At 40.4% G+C, this 18,146-nt stretch overlaps 1 protein-coding gene across 3 annotated transcripts in view; it reads left to right on the forward strand.

Moving 5' to 3' along the window:
- TANC1 (tetratricopeptide repeat, ankyrin repeat and coiled-coil containing 1) overlaps positions 1-18,146 on the forward strand; it is a 66,550-nt gene that overhangs the window by 1,600 nt on the left and 46,804 nt on the right. For all 3 annotated transcript variants that reach the window (XM_048309945.1, XM_048309942.1, XM_048309943.1), the window contains exon 2: positions 15,436-15,510. In XM_048309945.1, coding sequence (XP_048165902.1) covers positions 15,450-15,510 — 61 coding nt within the window. In that variant the 5' untranslated portion in view covers positions 15,436-15,449. The remainder of the gene's footprint in view (positions 1-15,435; positions 15,511-18,146) is intronic.

The following is an 18,146-nucleotide window of genomic DNA, read 5'->3' on the forward strand; positions in this document are numbered from 1 at the left end:
AGTGCTGGTTGCCTTGCTTTCTCAGTGTAGCTAACCATTGGAATGTCCAAATGGTGATGAATTATTTCTGCTTTAGAGCCAAAACATATTTGGTTCATGGCCAAAGTTGCTCAGCTTTCCGTAAGAGTCTGTAGGAAAAAGACATTTTGTGTGTCTGACCACAGTCCTGAAGTTGATGCCATGGCAACTTCGTGATCTGAATTATATGTTGGAAGGAAGCTGAGCAGTCTTAGCAGAGGTGTTTGTTTTTCTTTAGCTGAACTTCTTCGTCTTATCAAGATTAAACCTTTCTTTGAAGGTGAAAGATTATTTATCAAGACTTCAAACTCTTGTGCGTATGAGAACATCAGCCTGATCTGTTAGTGATTTGTAATGACACCCATAAATATGTAAATTGTAGTTTATATCCATGATTTTAAAAGTAAGGTTTATCTGTAGAGATGCTGTTTTGACTAAAAAGTGGTATTTCAAGCTCTGTCAGGAGCTAGATCTTCATGTGTTCCAGAAAAATAGAGAAAGGTCAGCTTTAGGTTTTGTGTGTAGGAAAGTTTGAGAAAACTGGGTTAGTTCGTGTCTTTTGATTGCTTTCAGCTCCAAAGACTTGATGTGGAGGTTGGTGAGTTTTTTTATCACAAAGCTGTGGTAATGGAAAAAAAATCTCAGCATATGGCCTAACAAATGTGTAAGGCCTTATTTCTTAACAATACATTTGTGTATAGGAAGCACCACTGTTAGAAAAGTGTTTTCTGAATGTATTGAAGGCATAGTGTAACACCAGACTGAAGAAACCCCAGAAGCAACCTCTGAAACATTACGTGCTCCTCACTGCATTTGGTTTTGTGTTTAACTTTAGTTTGATAAGTGCCTCTTTTTTTTTTTTTTTTTTTAATAAGTTTGTTTCTGTGGAGCCTTAACCTCTCTGATCTTATCCTGAAGGGAAGTAAATAAAGGGATCAGTTGCTCATTAATGCAGAATATCTACTGTGTGGTCTAATGTTAATGTGTCTGCTTGCTCTACTGTCTCCTACTATCCTTTCCTCTTAAAATTCATTGTTTAGTATGACTGAATTAATCCTTCAGTATTCATTGTACTTGAGAAGTTCTGTAAAGCTATTTCAGCATGCTTAATGGACTAGATTATTTATCTAAGTATAAAACTCTAGAGCTCGTGGGATGATCCCTGTGCTGTATTTGGGCTCTCCACAGACATGTCAGAGTCTCCTGTGGTGTCCGTCTGCTGCTCACAGGGATGCAGGAGAGTCTGAACTGGAGCACAGGTTTTCTTTCACTCAGTTTTGTGCTTCGGTCAGACAGGGTGCTTTTGGTCTCCTTTCATAGCTAAAATGTCCTCTTGCTCCCCCTCGCTGTCTTTCAGCTTCATAAACCTTCAGAGGTTTATCCAGTGTAGTGATTTCAGATTTCTGTGCTGTGTAGGTGATACATCACTGTGTAGGCTTTTTTCGTCCATCACTGTCACTCCTGCTTCTTAAAGTATATGCATTCTAGTTCATGTTCATGGAATTACCTTAACGTTTGAAAGTCCTGTTTCTCTTGCTGTGCTTCAGGAATTCTGTTTTTGCTCTCCCCCTCACCGAGAGGATGCCTGCTAAGATGTAGGCTTAATCTGTAAAGGTACTTTGTTACTAGAATGTTCAACTGTGCAATATCTTGGCTTCAGTGCTTGGCTTCCTTGTGTGAAGTATGGAGATACTCCTATACCTGAGGGTCATTCATTAGAGTGTGGAAGCAAAGGGCCAGGCAACTGTGCCTGCAGGAGTTATTTTTACACTGTGTGACTGGGAGCATTGCTGGGACATGGACTGAAGTAGTATCACCAATTTAGTATTTCGCACCTTTTCTCCTCTTGATCTGGAATTCTAATTTCTAATGAGGGTGCCAATTTAAAAGCAGAAGTTCCTCTGGCTTTCAGAATGAATAGCTGTGCAGATCAGCCAGCTTGGCAGATGTGAGGTGTTTCATTGGTGTCCTGCCCCACGGGATGTCAGTCCTTGGGTGTTGGCAGAGAACGGGGTTGTTCTCAGCCTCACAGGCGGTGTAATGCCTCAGCTTGGGATTCTTGCTGGGCTGCAAAAGTGATGTTCAGTGATGGCAGTGGCGAGTTCTGCCACAGCCCTTAGCAGAAATTTAAATGTTTGCAGTCAAATCAAGAGCTGCCTTTACAGTCTTGATGCTGTTGCAGTTGGTGGCAATGCTCACTGAATTATGCCTATCTGACCTTTTTCTGTAAATACTCTGTGTCAACAGGTGCAGGGCTTATGGTTTGCAGTGTTTGTGAGGTGACTGACTTGGTGAGGCACTCTTTGTGAAGCACTTCTCAGGTGCTTTTGCAGTCTAAATGGCCAAAATAATTTTGGGAATGCAGCTGATCGTGAAGTCATCTAGTTCTTCCTCATGTGCGTTAGGGAGTTCAGCTGTATCTAGATGTGTATGAAATTGGAAAACTATATGCAGTTTAGAGGTCTAAAGATCTTAAATCGAGGTCTATTTAGATCTTAAATATTATAACTATGTAATAAATATATACATTATATAAAATATATACAAAGTTACAGATCAGTATTTTGAATATCTGAGGTTTTTTTATCAACTGCCTTTAATTCATGGTGATGTTTTAAAGTTAGAACTTGTGAATTATCATTACATACAGATTACCTCCATGTTTTAGATTTCTATAATATAAGGTGGTGTTAAAAGAGAAAAAAACTCCACAGCCTACAGTAGAATTGTTTGCAGTGTCATTTTGCTCTGCAGCAGAATTTCCCCCTGATTAGTGATCCAAGTGTTACTCGAATTTATCACCTTTTTATTTTTAAGAAAAGATGCCTGGTGGCCCAGCTCTGTCAGAATTAACCCGTGTAGAGGGTGTGCCAGGTGACAGTGGCACGTATCTGGCCTGGCACACAGGGGTCACAGCTGTGCGGAGGCCCAGGGATGTTCCTGAGCGTGACTCAGGACAAGCTGTTGGCACACAGAACGTAGGGCAGTGGTGGAGTGTGGACATGGGAGCTTGTGGTCTTGCAGGCAGGAGCCTGAATGCTGAAGCTCCTTGTCTCTGGGTTGTTTCTTACCCTTCTACCTACATACGCCCCTATCTAGCTCAGACAAATCTGTAATTAAAATATTCAAGAATTAGCATGTTTGCAGCAGAGCCTGAAGACTTTGTAAGGAACGTTTTTGGCTTGATGCAGGCTGTGGTGCGTCCTCTCATTCCGATGGCCAGGCACCCTTGGCCACCGTGGAACCTCTGCCTGCCCTGTGGAGGTCACCTACCGAACAGTGGGAGCTGGTGTCACCTGTGCCTCAGAGCCCTTCAGGTGCAGTTTCTGAAGTGTGTAGGATGAGAGGGTGAGGGGCTGCTGCTTGTTTGCTGCCTATTTCATATATTTGATAGTTAACCGCTGTAAGACCAAAGGGTTCTGTAGAATGTTTGCTGCATTATGCTGAAGTTGTGTAAATGGGTTGGGGTTTTTTTGTGTTGTTTTTGTTTGTTAGTGGGGTTTTTTTGGCTGGCTTGTTTTTTTTAAGACTCGATCTTAGTCTTGGTTAAATTTAGCTCCAGCAGGAGAGAAGCTGGAACTTGTTAGTGCACAGGAAATGCCCTGACCGGAGGTTTTTGATGTGTGTGTTTGTGTGTAAATGTGAACTCCATGATGGAGTTAGGCCTGGGGGCCTTTGGGTAGGTCACAATGGTTTTACATCTTTAAATGTTGTCTTAGTTTCTGGTGGAACTTCGCTACCTTAAGTATTAAATATCTCTTAACTTGTCAAAAGCTGGTAGTTTTAAGTTAAGTCCAAAGCTGTTGCTCTTAAAACAGCAGAGGTGTTTAATTGCTGAAAAGACAGTTCAGATTGAACTGCTTCAGCTCTATGTGGAAAAATACTAGAATTTGTGCAGTCTAAAGATTGTGCTTTTTTCTTCTCAGTCATCTACAATTAAACTAATCCATTTCTATCTTAGCAGACATCTCTTCTTTAGAATCTATATTTCTGACCATACTTTAACAATTAAGTATTTGAACAATATCCAAGTAAGAGTAAACAGAAGCACAATATGACCTTTGCTTTTTGAAGTTTAAATCAGGTGGAAGTTGGTAGACACTTTAATGTGTAGGCTGGGTTTGATTCTTTTTCTGTGTTGTGTGGGGTTTTTTGTTGCTTGTTTGTTTTTGTTGTTGCTTTTGAACAAGAATGACAAAACACAAAATATTCTTAGTGTGAGTTTTAGAGGGAGACTGGTTTTGTGTTTTACACCAGAAATGCCTTTGAGTTCAGTTGATTACTTAGTTAATATGCTTCAAGATCTGTTTTACACTGGGCTGAATACCAATGATGTCACAAAGGGATTTTTTTTTTGTGTTAGTAAGGACTGAATTCCTGGATTTTTTTTTACAAAATTTGCCAGCAATTGAAAGTTTGAAGAAGCATATTACTGCCACAAAGTGTGGGCATGGTAAAGTAAAATTTTCAGCACTTCCCAACTACTGATACAGAATGTTTGTGTTCATGCAAGAATTGCTTTGAAAAGTTAGGAGACAATGTGACAAGACATAAGGGGGGAAAACTTTGCTTTACCCTCAGATAAATTATACTTGGCAAAGGTAGACTGGAGTATAGGAGCATTGTGCCTTCTAGCATCATGTACTAACCTGTTGTGCAGTTTCAGAATTCATTGGTATATTCAAAATTCTACAAATACAGAGCTAGTGTGTATGTTTTTATTTATTCTCTTTCTAGGCCGTTCTTTGTGCCACTGTGGTATGTCACCAGATATTTTCTGCGAGTTTGCAATAAGTCACACAGTGATTGATGGGAGCAGCTTATATAGTGTTTTACACTCATTTTGAGGTACTGGGTGTAGTTTGAAAGTCTGAGGGAAAAAAGACCTAATTAATATTGGGTGTTTTCCCTGACCAAAAATGCTGCACTTTGTCCTTAAAAGACAATAAGGAAAGGAGAACAAAAGTGACATTAAATTATTTTGTTCTGCTGGAGTTCAAAGCTTTCTAAAAGTCAGCACCAGAGGAGTATGCTGAATGGTTTGTCAGAGAGGACTTTTTTCTCTTTTTACTTCCCCCATGCCCGTGCAGAAGGTTGCCCCAAGGCTCTCGCACCCTCCATGCAGTGTGTGCCACCAGAACTGCCTTGGGTCACATTGGGGATCTGGGCTTCTCAAGAAAGCTCCTTTTGTGCGTCCCAGGCATCTGCCTAGCTGGCATCTGAGGAATCTCACACTGTCCCTCAATCTGGTAGAAACAAGTTTATTTTCTACCTCTTTTCATCATCTGCTAATAGGAAAAACAAGTGCTTTTCTTCTTACTAAGTCTTGCTTGAGCCTCCTTTCTTCAGTTCTCAGCCTTCCCCAGGAGAAAATCGGAATTTTGTTTCTCTGCAGTTTTTATTCTGTTGGCAGGATTTTGAGCTGAGTGAGTTCTTGTTGGTGTTGCATCTCTTATCTTTGTGTATCAGTGAACTTGACTCATGTGATGTACAGTGGGCTTGTGAGCATCTCAGGAGCAGGTTAAGGGGAGGCAGTATATGCTGCTTTGGCAAACTTGTAAAGATTTGCACAGACTTAAGATTTTAATGAATAATTACTTTTTTTTTTTTGAAGTACAAAAGTTTGTATTCCACTAGTAGTCAAATTCTGGTTGTGAGAATTTAAATTTATTTATTTTGGACACTTGCCTGTGGAACGAATGCTTTCTGGCATCTGAGTTAGAAGCTTTAGTGGTGCTTGGCTGTTTAATTACTGAAAACAACAGGACAACTGTAAAATTTTAATAAATATGGGCTTGCTGGGTATTTCATATTTTTGGTAAGAGCATGTAGGATCTTGTCTGCACCAGGGAGTTATTGCAGGATGGGGGAGGGTGTGAATGTGAAGCACTTTCCCCCTTGTATAGACAAACCTTTAGTTTTTCTTGAGTGAACTCTGGGATGTTCTAGGTATTCCATGTTCTTGTACCTGATTTGAGCTCTGCAGTGGCTGACAAGGAATTATACCTAAAGCATGTGTCTAGTTCATGTGAATAATCTCCCTGGTTTGGGGTCTCTGTGTGTGCAAAGTGTCCACACATGCCAGGTTGGGGCTAGGGGGAGTCCTAGGCGGAGGTGTGTGACCCCACTGAGGCAGGTGCTGCCTGTCAGGAATGTGCAGACAGCTGATACTAATGCTGTAACAAGGTCTCTTGATGGGACTGCATTGTGCGTTAAAATTAAAAGTGCTTCAAGGGAAAACGAATTGGGAGAACATGGGTGTTAGAGTGTTCCCTTGTAGTTTACACTACCAGAAGAATGCCTGAGTCTGGTCCATAAAATAACACAAGCAGGTAATTAAAAATGGAGGGTTTACATTTCACAAGAGACAGAAAAAGGCAGCATCCTAGGATCTGAAGTGGAAAGCAGGGAGAGTAGTGTTTTTGTTTTGCCACATTCCGATGAGTGAGATTTCAGGACATAGCCAAGCTAATCTAACAGTTTGTTGTGATTCAGGGGAGTGGTTTTCCTTCCTTCTGTACCTGCTGTGAGATCCTTCTTTTTTCCTATGTCATCTCCTCTGTAAGCACAGAGGAGATGAATCGCAGCTGGCACAATGCAGCAGGACCACAGGGCTGACCCCACTGGCCATCTTGTAAAGGCTCCACCAGTATGACCTTGAGAAAACTGGGCTTTGCTCTTCCTAAGTGAAGTGGAAATAAGATTGCTCCCCTTCCTGCAGGCTGCTGTGAGCTGGCATATGTTCTGAGATGTGCTGAGGTTGAAGAGGCCATATATATAGATACCCAACATACCTTCTGGAGTATGTGACTTAAATGATTGTTCTTCAGGCGTCCTCAAAAATGTTAATGTTTAATTCCAAAGTTTGCTAATTTATTTTGTCCACAAAGATAATTCTTTTTGTGTGTGTCTATGTGTGTGCATGTAGTTGTGCAATTGTGCTGATGTGTCCTGGACAGTCCAGTATGTTTGAGCTTTGTGTTCCTTGTGTTCCTGCTCATTCCCACATTTTAGGGTCACTCATCACTTGCATCTTTTATTTTTTTGAGGAGGTTACAGGAAGTTGTCATGTTATATTAACTATCTCATCCAAAACCAGCACAAGGATCCATTTAGATAGCTACGTTCTCTGAAGGAAATAAATTTGGTTTGTATTTTTAATGGAGGTTTCCAAGATTTTCTTGAGTGACTTGCCCTGACCAGGGGGCTGGACCAGATGACCTCCAGAGGTCCTTTCCAACCTCAGCCATTCTGTGACTCTGCCCTAATCAAAGATGTCCTAATGAGTGTGTTTCCTTTCTGTCACTTTGGATATCTCAAGTTGTTGTTGCACACATACCACTCTACCTCTAGTAACTAAAGCTAATTATAGTTACTCCCAGGAAGAAAACATCAACATCAGTTTGACATCAGACTAGTATATTTTAAAAGCCACATTAAAGCCTTCAAAAGTGTTTACTTAGTAATAAATACGTTCATCTCTGCCTGTGAAGCAGGAAGTAAGTAACGTGTTCTTTGTACTGATTTTGGATGGAGCTCTGCATTTGATTTCTAGCAAAAGTGAGTGGCTGTGGTTCCCAGCCATTTCAAGATCAGGTATTTTATGATTAGGGTTTATAGAAAACATACTGTGCCAGAGTTTCTAAGGGTAGCTGACATGGGGGAGAAAAGATAGACCAGAACACGCACCTGTATTTGGTGTCAATGTTTAAATAGAGACCTGTAGTTATAGGAGAAAACTGTTAGTAAAATAGGAGGAAAATTCCATGAAAAAGCAGAGAATAAAATCCTGAAAATACCTGATAAGAAGGGTGAAGAATACAGGAGATTTGGAACTAGATATTATAAGGAACTGTAATAGAAATAAGCTTTGAGTTTTATCAGCACCATCTTATATTATCATTCAAGGAAATACAGCTGTCTGTGTTAGTGTGATGTTTCTTTAAAAAAAATAAAAATCTCAGGCATACTAGATTAATTGAAGACCTGGAAAGTAGCTGTGATGATGAAAAAAGTCACCTCTTCCGTATTCTGGACATAATACTGACCTGGTCTGGGGTTTTGTTTGGTTTAGTTTGTTTTCATTTTGTTTTCTAAGTCATAACTGAAGAAAGGGAAAACTCTGTAGAAAAGGGTAGATGGCTGTGGTCTTGGCATTTTCTCTGGAGGGTCTCAGCAGAATGGGAATAAGAAGGCTAAAACACCTCTGCTGTGGTCAGATATTTTCCATACAAGAAAAAGTCATGAACGGTTATGATTTTCAGGTTGTGTTGACAGCTGCTGCTCTTCTTCCCCAGTGTAGACAGACAGCTGATTCCACTTGTGATTCTCCATCTGCATGATTGCCGAATCCTTTCGGTTGGTTCAAACAGGTGCTTAGGACCCTTGAAGTGAATAGTTCTGGCTTCTGAGTCTTCTGTGTCTGCTTCTATGAGGATCAGTATCCTCAGTGCTTCAGGGTAGTAACAAGTAGCTGGGGGACAGTAATCTCTGAAATAGTGATAAAGAGTCATTTTTGCAGTGTCTGGCACCTGCCCAAGATTTTTGGACAGCAGTCAAGTGAAGAGAACAGTTTTTCCCCTGTGTTGGCAGTCCTCAGGGACACTGGCTATAATAATCAGCAATTTGGTAAAAGTGTAAAGTAGCAGAAAACTGGGTGATTGCAGGGCAGAATAGTTACATCTGTGGCATCTGGGAAATGAAATCTAGATCCAGACTGGTGGGAAAAAAACTACTGCAAAAGCACATTCTAACAGCTAACATGATAATGAGGTTATTCTCACACTTCCTCATCTTTCGCCTCTTATTGTATTTTAATAGTGCTTCAGGGCATAATTCTACTTCAGAAGTTAACAGCAAACTGGGAACCTTGCTGTTCTTTTGCAGTTTCCTGTTAAACTGCTGCATAGCTTTCACGGGGTCAGATGAGAGGGAGAAAATGTGCAGTATCTCATAGGTAATTTTAATAATAATTAGATGATTGAGGAGCAAATGACACAGATGCAATATAGCTTGTCAGTTTTGTATCTGTATTGATCTTTCTGCATGAGAAACACCTACAAAGGGTAAAGACCATAGTTGCTCAGAGTATTGTATAAAAATATTTCAATGATAACTGTATAACTTTAGTGGGTCTGGCTAAATATAGCCTCTTGGAAATATATATGCCACTTGGTTGTAGGGACAAAGGGTCAGGGACAGACCTCTCCAGTGTATGCTTTACCATTTTCTTTCATGCATTTGAATCAGAATAACACAAATATATCTCACTGGAAGTTGTATCTTAAAAAAAAAAGTAAAAACACTGTTCTCTTCAAATGTCTGTTCATTTATGAATTGGTAGTCTCGTATCTGGGGATATGCCCTCTGTTTACTACAAAATGCTGCATACTGATGGCCCAAAGTGTAGTGATTTGAAAGGATTTTTTACTTACTGTCTTGATTTGTTACATCAGTAATACCTTGCTCCTTTAAGTATTGTTTTTTGCTGTATATTCCTCTTGTTTGAAATCTACAGTTCAGCTAAAGGAGTTTGAATTTGCCAGAAAGGGGAAATGTTGAAACATTTCTGTGTGACACATAGAATGACACTCTGAATGCGTTTGAAGAGAGTGAAAGCAGTTCTGACTAAATGAAGTTTTCTTTTGAAGCTTAGGATTTTGAGATTCAAATGTTTGAATCTTTGGATTCAAAAATGCAAAATACACTTTAAAAAATACAGATTATTTGAAGTATGTGTTTAATAAATCCCACACTGAAAGGTGGCAAATCCTTAAGTACTTCTGTGCAGACAGTAGACTAAGATGTTCTACCCTTTATTTCTTTGTGAATAAATGCTAAAGTGGTTTTCAGGATCTAAATATGGAAGCTTGAACACAACTGTGGGTAGTATATAAATGTCAGGAGTTCATGGGCATTAGCTCAGGTGCTTATGTACCATGTGGGATTAGTTTATTTGACCTCTGCAGTAGTGATAAACTCCTGTGGGTAGATCTTTGAAAATAACCCTCTCTGAAAGGTAAGGGAGGTGGAACAAGAGCTGTGAATCATCTTGTTCCTGATGTTGGTGTCTTCAATAGTAGCTTTACGTGGAAAACATGCCCTTGCAAGGAAGTTGCTGGGTTTTAAGGAGAGGCTTGCAGGCTGAGTGAAAATGTGGAGAGATTTTTCCACCTCTGCTTTTCAGAGGGGATTCCTCAGGTAATGAAGTACTTAACTTGTAAAGGTTGAGAACTTAACTGTTGTGTATGCCTGTGCTCCCAGCTCTTTCCATGACCTAAGATTTGTGTTTTATAAAACTGACAATGTTTTGGAGTCACTAATAAAGAAGCTGATCATTATAGATTCTTGATCAAGGGACTTTCTGCCCTTTCCCTTCATGCTCTGAGCAGGAAGCAGTTGTATGGAATGTCTTTTGCATCTGAAGACAAAACAGTTGAACTGGTGGGAGAACAGCATCCAGTTGAAAATGCTTTTGGTGTTGTCAGCAGCTGACGGGTCTTCAACAAGCAGAAGAGTTCTGTTGGGACATTATTATTAGCACTCTGGGATAACAAGTCTGCATCTAATATCCATTTTGAAATGGAAATGATAGTTTTTAAATCTTTAAAAAATGCAACAAACAAGTAAAACCAAACCAAACAACAAACAGTGGTTTCATGGCAGTATTTAAAAGTTGGAATTAAGAAAATGTAAACGGGAGTTATTTGCCAAAGTGAAGCAATTGCAGTAGCTGAAAAGGTTTCTGAAGTCTGAGTCAGGGAGTGATTCTACTTAAGCTTGGCTGTGAGGAGAGAGAAAGTACAATCTGCTTAGAAGGACAATGTGCCAGCATTACTGGAAAATATCCTATTAATATAGATATCATTAAAACAAAACAAGATCTAATATCCTGTGCCTGGTTCAAGGGATGAGGAGCTATAAATGCACACTCTTGCTGTTCACTTTAATCGGTGTTCCTGAGGTGTGAACAATGTGTATGAAGAAATACATTACCTGAAGTGCTTTTGTCAATAAGTGTCACAGTAGGTGTAAATAACTTTGGTATATCTTTTGGGTTTGTTTTTTTATTTTTTAAATAACACTGTCTGTAGTATTTCTAAGCTGTAGTATTTGGTTTGTTTCTTCAGTGTTCACCTGCACACTCTGGAATGTGAATGATGTTATACTGGATCCAAGGTGGTGGTTTTAGCATTACTTCAGAAGACAGTTTATTTTTTGTACCTTTCAGCTTGCAAACAGAGAGCACTGCTATCGCTTTGCTGTTGCAGCCCCTAGGGTTAGATCTGTCCACTTAACTCCAGAACTCACATAGCAAAGGTGAGTTGCTTTGGAAGTGCTTCTCTTTCATTTTTGCATTTCATTTTATAGGGGAAAAGGAAGGAAGTGGACTTTATTTCCAGGTAGTAGGCACTTTTTATATCTACACTGAATGTGGTCTGAGTAAGAAACCATCTTGCATGCCGGTTCTGTTCTTTGTTGGACTAGATCCTTGAAGAACTGTTTGCACAGTAAGGAAATTGGCCTCAATTCCAAGAAGAGAAAATCTAGGATGGAATTGTCCTTGATTCCTTTTATTTGATCTCTCATTAACCCTTATCTATATTCTAAGAATAGGAATGACATATACTGTAAAGTTTCAGTTCTATATCAAGCCTGTCTGTTCTGGTTAATATAAAATTCATACTTGTCGTATTCACGAAATAAAGAAGTTAAATATAATATGTGGCTTTTCAGGTCTTCCTTTTTTTTTTTTTCTTCCCCCTGCCACTCTATTCTAGCTATGTATGTAAAATACCTTTCTTAGATTCTGAAATTCATTAACAGCTTCAGATCCTACCATTGCATAATGCAGGCTTTCTAACATGGCAGATGGTTTTTGTATGGAAAAAGAAAAATTATTTATTTAAAAAGCAGTGCATAACAAATACATTGAGACTTCTATTTTGTTTGATGTCTTAGCTTAGGAGGTTATCTGGGGAGGGTGTTTGTACATCTTTAGAAGAGATGCTTGGAGTTGGTTTTCTTTCCTTTTGGAATCTGATAATTAGGATTTTTAGGTCTTGTACTAGGAGGCATATGCTACATAAAGTAAGATGCAGTGAGTTAGAATGCGCTTTCTACTGCAGTACAGTAGGCTTTTGGAATGTCTTTATTCTGGTGTGTGCCAGGATGTTTGCTTCAGAGCAGAAGGTGCCCTGAGCTGGTTGTTGACAGCCCCTGCTTGGGGTTTAGTCCAAGATGGGTTGTACTGGGGAAAGGGAATGTATCTGAACCAACCAAAGAGAGCCGCAGTTTAGTTTCCTGCTGTTCCATCGCCTTCTCTCAGGATGTTAGATACATTTCAAGACACTTCTCTGGGTGTGGGTGGGGGTTATCTCTTGAAAGCTGTGCATCCCTACCTGCTGTGCATTGACCTCCCAGATGGACAGACTGCAAGGGAACAGTGTACCTACGTGGTGCCACATGAAACCAGGTGCAAGACATGTGGTCAGTGGCACAAAGGCCAGTGGAAAGTCAGGAACTTGTGGTGTACCCCAGGGACCCATACGAGGGCAGTCCTGCTCAGCCTCTTCCTGAATCACAGAGCGGTTGAGGTTGGAAGGGTCCATGAGAAGTTGCTTTGTCCAGCCCTGCTCAGGAAGGGTTTTCTACAGCCAGTTGGCCAGGACTGTCCAGGTGGCTCTTGAGTACTTCCAAGGAGGGAGGCTCCGGAGCCTGTCTGGGCACCCCATGGCCATGGTGGTCACCCTCACAGTGAGGAAATGTTCCTGATGTTCAGAGGGAACCTCCTGTGTTTGTTGGTGCCTGTGGCCTCTTTGTCCATTGGATTCCTATCTGCACCCATTTTTAACACTGGCTTTTTTAAAGCTCACATTTCTTCTCTCTCTGAGCTGCTGCAGCGGGTTTCTTTTAGCACTGCACCTGTTTGAGGTCCTGTAAATGTTCTTTTATTATTACCATATTTGTCTTAAGAGCCAGTTCTCCTTGCAACAATGTCATTGTCATCACTTGCAGTAAGGCTCCCTGTGAAGATCTGCTCTGCAAAACTAAATTATTTCCTAATTACCCTCTTGTATTTTTTGTTCTGGTTGCACCATTAAGCTGTATCACTTGTGGAGAAAAAAAATAATTTAAAAATGCATCTGGTGGTCAGATCTCAGGGCAGAGCTTGATGGGACCCACTCTGCGAACATTAACAAGAGTTCAGATAGACTATTTCTTCCATGTTCATGTGGTGATACAAACGGAATTTTAATGAAGTCAGTATTGTTCTGCATGACTTAAGAGATTTTTAAAAGGCCTGTAAGTAAAATTTATCATGCAGAATACCAACAATATACAATACTAAGTGTTTTTAGGGGAAACAATGTTCTGAAGCTAGGCAGAAGTTAGGGAATATCACATTAAGAATGTTTCTGCAGCTGTAATTAGACTTCCCATTTTTCTACATATGCATTATGTTTCAGCCTTGAATTATATGATTGAGCACTGTTTTCTTCACTAAATGTGTCTGATTGTCAGGGCTGTTTCTTGATCTCAGAAAATTCTTTGCTGTTGTGGATTATGTCTGTATCTAGCTCGTGCAGACAAGAGAGGAGGGGAGCCTAGCCGATGAAAGAGGGGAGAGTGTTTCCTCGTGTTGCATTTAGTTGTTTCTTCTCATGATCTTGTGTTTGAATTTTAGGAGACATTTCCTTATTTAAAAAAGCCTTGAGCAGTGTTCAGGGGGCTGTCATTAACCATGTTATTTCAGTCCAGCCTTTTGGACATTGCTGGACGTGTTGAGAACTAGCACATAGCCTTTGCCTGTAGGACATGGCTGGTACCCAGTCGCTGATATTGTAAACACATAGAGTATATGGGGGTTTTTTTTAAAAAAAAAAAGCTTCACCTTCCCCAGCTGGCATTCAACATTCTAGTGTAGTATAGTGATGCTTATTTTGATAAATTTATTTGTGCTTTAATAATCATAATTTGCTTCCTTTCAGTGCATTTCTTTTTTCGGTTAGATGATCCAATTTTGGGGGTGTGTTTGTGAGCTTTTTCAATTTTCTTGATGCTGAAATTGGAGAGGGCTGAGTAATTTATATCCTTTGGGAACCACCTGAAAGTGTTGCAGAACCTGTTTGCTCTGGCAGCGAGCAGGGACAGCAGTAGTGGTGTCTCTCCTGTGTGTGCCGGCAGGAGCCCCAGCATGCGCTGCCTTGTGCCCGTGTGTGGCACCAGGGAGTGCCACTCCTCAGCACAGCTTCTGGCCATGTTCCCTGGCTGGGTGGGAGCCAGCCCTTGGTGTGCCTGGCTGTTACCTGCATGAAGCTGTCAGAGAGCTGCATGTGGAGTATGATCCAGGCTCTGGAAACCTTCCAGTCTTCTGATTAGTGTTAGTTGTATGTGCTTCTGGTTATTCATAGGAGCTGAAGAATTCTGTTGTACTGATTTCTCTTTCTCTGCTTTATTTCATCAAATGAAGACAACTTTCTGAGGAATCCGTAGTTTTTGGATGGAGGACTTTTGCTTTTCCTGTTGATTTCATGTGGGGTTTATAGCAGTCTGTTACGTAAGACAGCATAGTCAAATTGCTTTTTCCCCCCCTTCTTGTTGCATATTCTGTACTGCAAAATTTCCAGTGTTAGATACCTTTCGAATTTTTCAGTAGAGAAAGCAAATGAAATTACAATTCATAGATGCTCCCAGAAAGCTTTTTGAAAAAGAAGTGCTCTTCATAATACCTTTCATTCTGTTTTCCTTGCTCTGTAACTGAAGTTACTTATGTGAAACAACTTAACTGTCTTTCAGGTTTATCAGCCCAAATACATTTTTCTTATACTTAATACTGCTCTGAAATCTGCAGCTGGTGCTCACTTGAGGTTGATTGTTAAGTGTGCCATGTGGCAGGCAGAAAACGTTGCAGGGACGCAGGAGTTTGTTCCTCTGTCGCTCTATGTGCTGTGTGCAGGGACAGAACAGGGGTGGTACCATGTCCTGCTGCTATCCGTTTTACAGTCTTGCAGTTGGCATTCCCAACTGACACCAGGCTGCTCCCATTGCTCCCAGTCAGGCTGCTGAACTGTCAGGAGTTAGAGCTTGATTTTAGCTTATTTTTTCTGGAGTGTCTTACAGCAACTTACTCAGGTTTAGCCCTGTAACTGTAATTGGATGTGGAATGTGGAGAATGCTGCATTATTCTTCTGTACCAGAGGACAGCAAACTCTTAGTTGCTTAGTTCAAGTATTAAAACATTCCTTGCACATCAGTACTTTGCTTAACCAAGTGATATTGTAAGAAATAAATGTGGCTGCCAGAAAGTTTCTGCTAATTACCTCACTGTTTTATTTGTATTGATCCTGTCTGTATTTTGTTTCGACTTGTGGGCATGGACATTGCATTTATTTTTGTTTCTCTCCATTACTCTAGGAGCAACATTTAAAATGTTAAAGGCCGTTCTAAAAAAGAGCCGGGAGGGTGGAAAAGGGACCAAGAAAGACCCAGGTATGAATATTAATGCAATGTTTTATACCCCAGATGAGTTGTGCACAGCAAACCCAGGACTGTCCGTTCTGTGGTGCAGCGATGCCCATCCCCGGGGCAGCTCTCTGCCCACCTCCCCCAGCTGCTGCCTGCGGAGCAGGCGCTGCAGGTCTCAGCCTGCCTGCAAGGCGGATCCAGTGCACTTATTCCTGCATCACCACCGGGCAGGACGGGTGAGAGCAGTTGTTCCTGGTTGTTGCCCTAGAAATACTGAGAGCAGGCTGTGTGTACTATGCTGCCAGCTCCTACACGGCCCGGGGCCAGGCCTGCCGAACCCTCAACTACAGAAATGCAGTTTAAACTGCTTATTCATTACAATATGAAAAACCTCAAAACTGGTTATGTATTATGGGCAATAGAATTTTTATTATGTATATCTTTTGAAAAAAAATAATTGAATTAGTGAGAAGTTATTAAGCTGGTTATCAGGTTTCTACTATGTTCTAGTTTTTGCTTTAACTACAGAGATTTTTTTGAAGGTCAAGTTAATCATTATCAACAAATCTTACTTAAAATAAAACTTATATTACTATTAACCATAAATTTAGTAGGCCACTACTTACCTGCATTACTTTCCAGGAAGAAGGGTAACTAAGAGCTCCCATTGCTATTTTCAAGGGCAGAGCAGGCCCAGCAATGCTTGTTGAGGAGGAGCAGTAGTTGTAGATATTCCAGGCGTTGGTGAGTGGTGTGAACCTGCCTGCTCTGTGCCAGGCATGCTGAAGTCTTTCCTGCAGTGGATGCAAAGCTCATGGACCTGAGTGAAAGTTACTTGTTTTTCAGAGTTTTATTTTTAACTTCAAACTATTAAAGTAGACTAACATTCCTGATTTTCTGATGAGTTTGATCCTGAATTATCCCTAAGAGTAAATTTATGCTCTTTGGCAACGCGAACTTCTTACTCCCAGAGTAAAATATAAGTAAATCCAAATATTTCTTAAATGTATAGAGAACAGAGCATAATAATAAAGCTGCCACATCCTTATTTATTGGAACTTGTAAAACAACACAGTCTTATTTTTTTGGAAAGCAAGTTATATATGTGTCTGGCATTTCAGCTTCTAGAACTATACAGTTACACTGAGCCCTACAAGGGGAGGGTATTTTCACTGTTCTTTTGCAAAAACTGGTTCTGAGTTCATCTGGCAGGTAATGTGTTGTTCTTCGGGAAATTTTTGTGGTATTGTGAAGTTTGCACTCTGCCACAGTTCCTTTCGAAGTGACTGAATGATGGGAGCTATGCTGACTAGAAAAAACATTGACACGCGATCAGAGATGCACAGAAATGATCACAGAGCAAGACGAAAGGCATCCTGTTAATTTTGTGTGTGCTGCTGACTTGAAGTTACCAGCTGGGGTTGTTTAAACAGAGTGGGCTAAAGATTCCTGTGGTGAGGCTTTCACTGGTACATTTTTTCTTAAAATACTAGATGGGAGTTGGTTTAAGCTCAGAAGGAATGGAGCTCTGACCAGGCTTTGATTAAAATCTGAAGCTTGGAAAAGCCTTTTTCCTGTAGGTCAGAAAGCATGTTTTTTTATTTTAGGATCTCATGACATCTGTCTGGATTAATGTGTGCAAAAGAGGATTTTTCTCTCTGTTTTTGCAAATATATTGTTGCTGTATTTCTGAGCAGTGAGGGAAGAGTTAGAGAGTGGGAAGTTTTTTGGTTTAATTTTTGGTTTGGTGCGTTTGTTTGCTTGGGGTTTTTTGTTGTTGTTTTTTAAGCAGAGCTCTGGAGTTTCGTGTATTAATTAGATGTTATGGAAACCAAGTATTGAGAAAAATTGATAGTGAATAATGCCTGACTGGTGAGAGCTGGAGCAAGGAGGAGTTCAGGAGCAGCTTTTTAAAAGAAAGTAAATAATTTTTACTTAGGGTTTCAGAAATTTTGGCTTATTTTGCATTTGAAGATGATGTGAAAAGTTTGGAAAGAGATGAGTGCATTTTGTTCTGTTCTGTGTTACATCCAGGACTTCCTGTGAAGTTATGTCCAGTTTATTAGCTTTCTCTGTTGTTCCAGAGGACATTCCAGTTCTTTCAGCTGTAACACATTTGTCCACTTTTAGAAAAGATGTGAAGCAAGGCAAAGAACATTGGTCTTTGTAGAGCTTATTTTTGCTCACTTGTCTGTCTCCCTGGTCTTTAAACTGAAAACAGTGAGAAATTGAAGGGGTTTTTTGATTGTAGAGTTGTCCCACTTCAGGGCCCTTTGGATATGGAATAGGAACAACAGCTTAAAATTTCCTGCTCTCTAAAGAGAGTTGAAATGCACCCCAGCAATGGGAGCTGACTAGAGAGATAGGACAGATGCAGGTACGGCCATTCTTCAAAGTGCTGTTGGAGAGAGGAACGTGATAGTACATTTAGATGCTTCTCTCAGCTCTGTGGGCACATGGATTTGATTTTTTGCTTATGAAGTTCTGAAAAAGTTTTCAGGTTTTTCAGAGCTTCCGAACGTGGAAGGAAGGGGACAGCGCATCTCAGTAGGGCCACCCTGAACACAACTGGAAAGACTGCCATGGTCTTTTTTCAGTATAGTCATGGTTTAGGAGTGATGCTGAGGAGCTAGAAGGTAGTAAAATCCATGTGGGTCATA

This window comes from Corvus hawaiiensis, chromosome 7 (genome assembly GCF_020740725.1).
Source record: "Corvus hawaiiensis isolate bCorHaw1 chromosome 7, bCorHaw1.pri.cur, whole genome shotgun sequence".
NCBI lineage: Eukaryota > Metazoa > Chordata > Aves > Passeriformes > Corvidae > Corvus > Corvus hawaiiensis.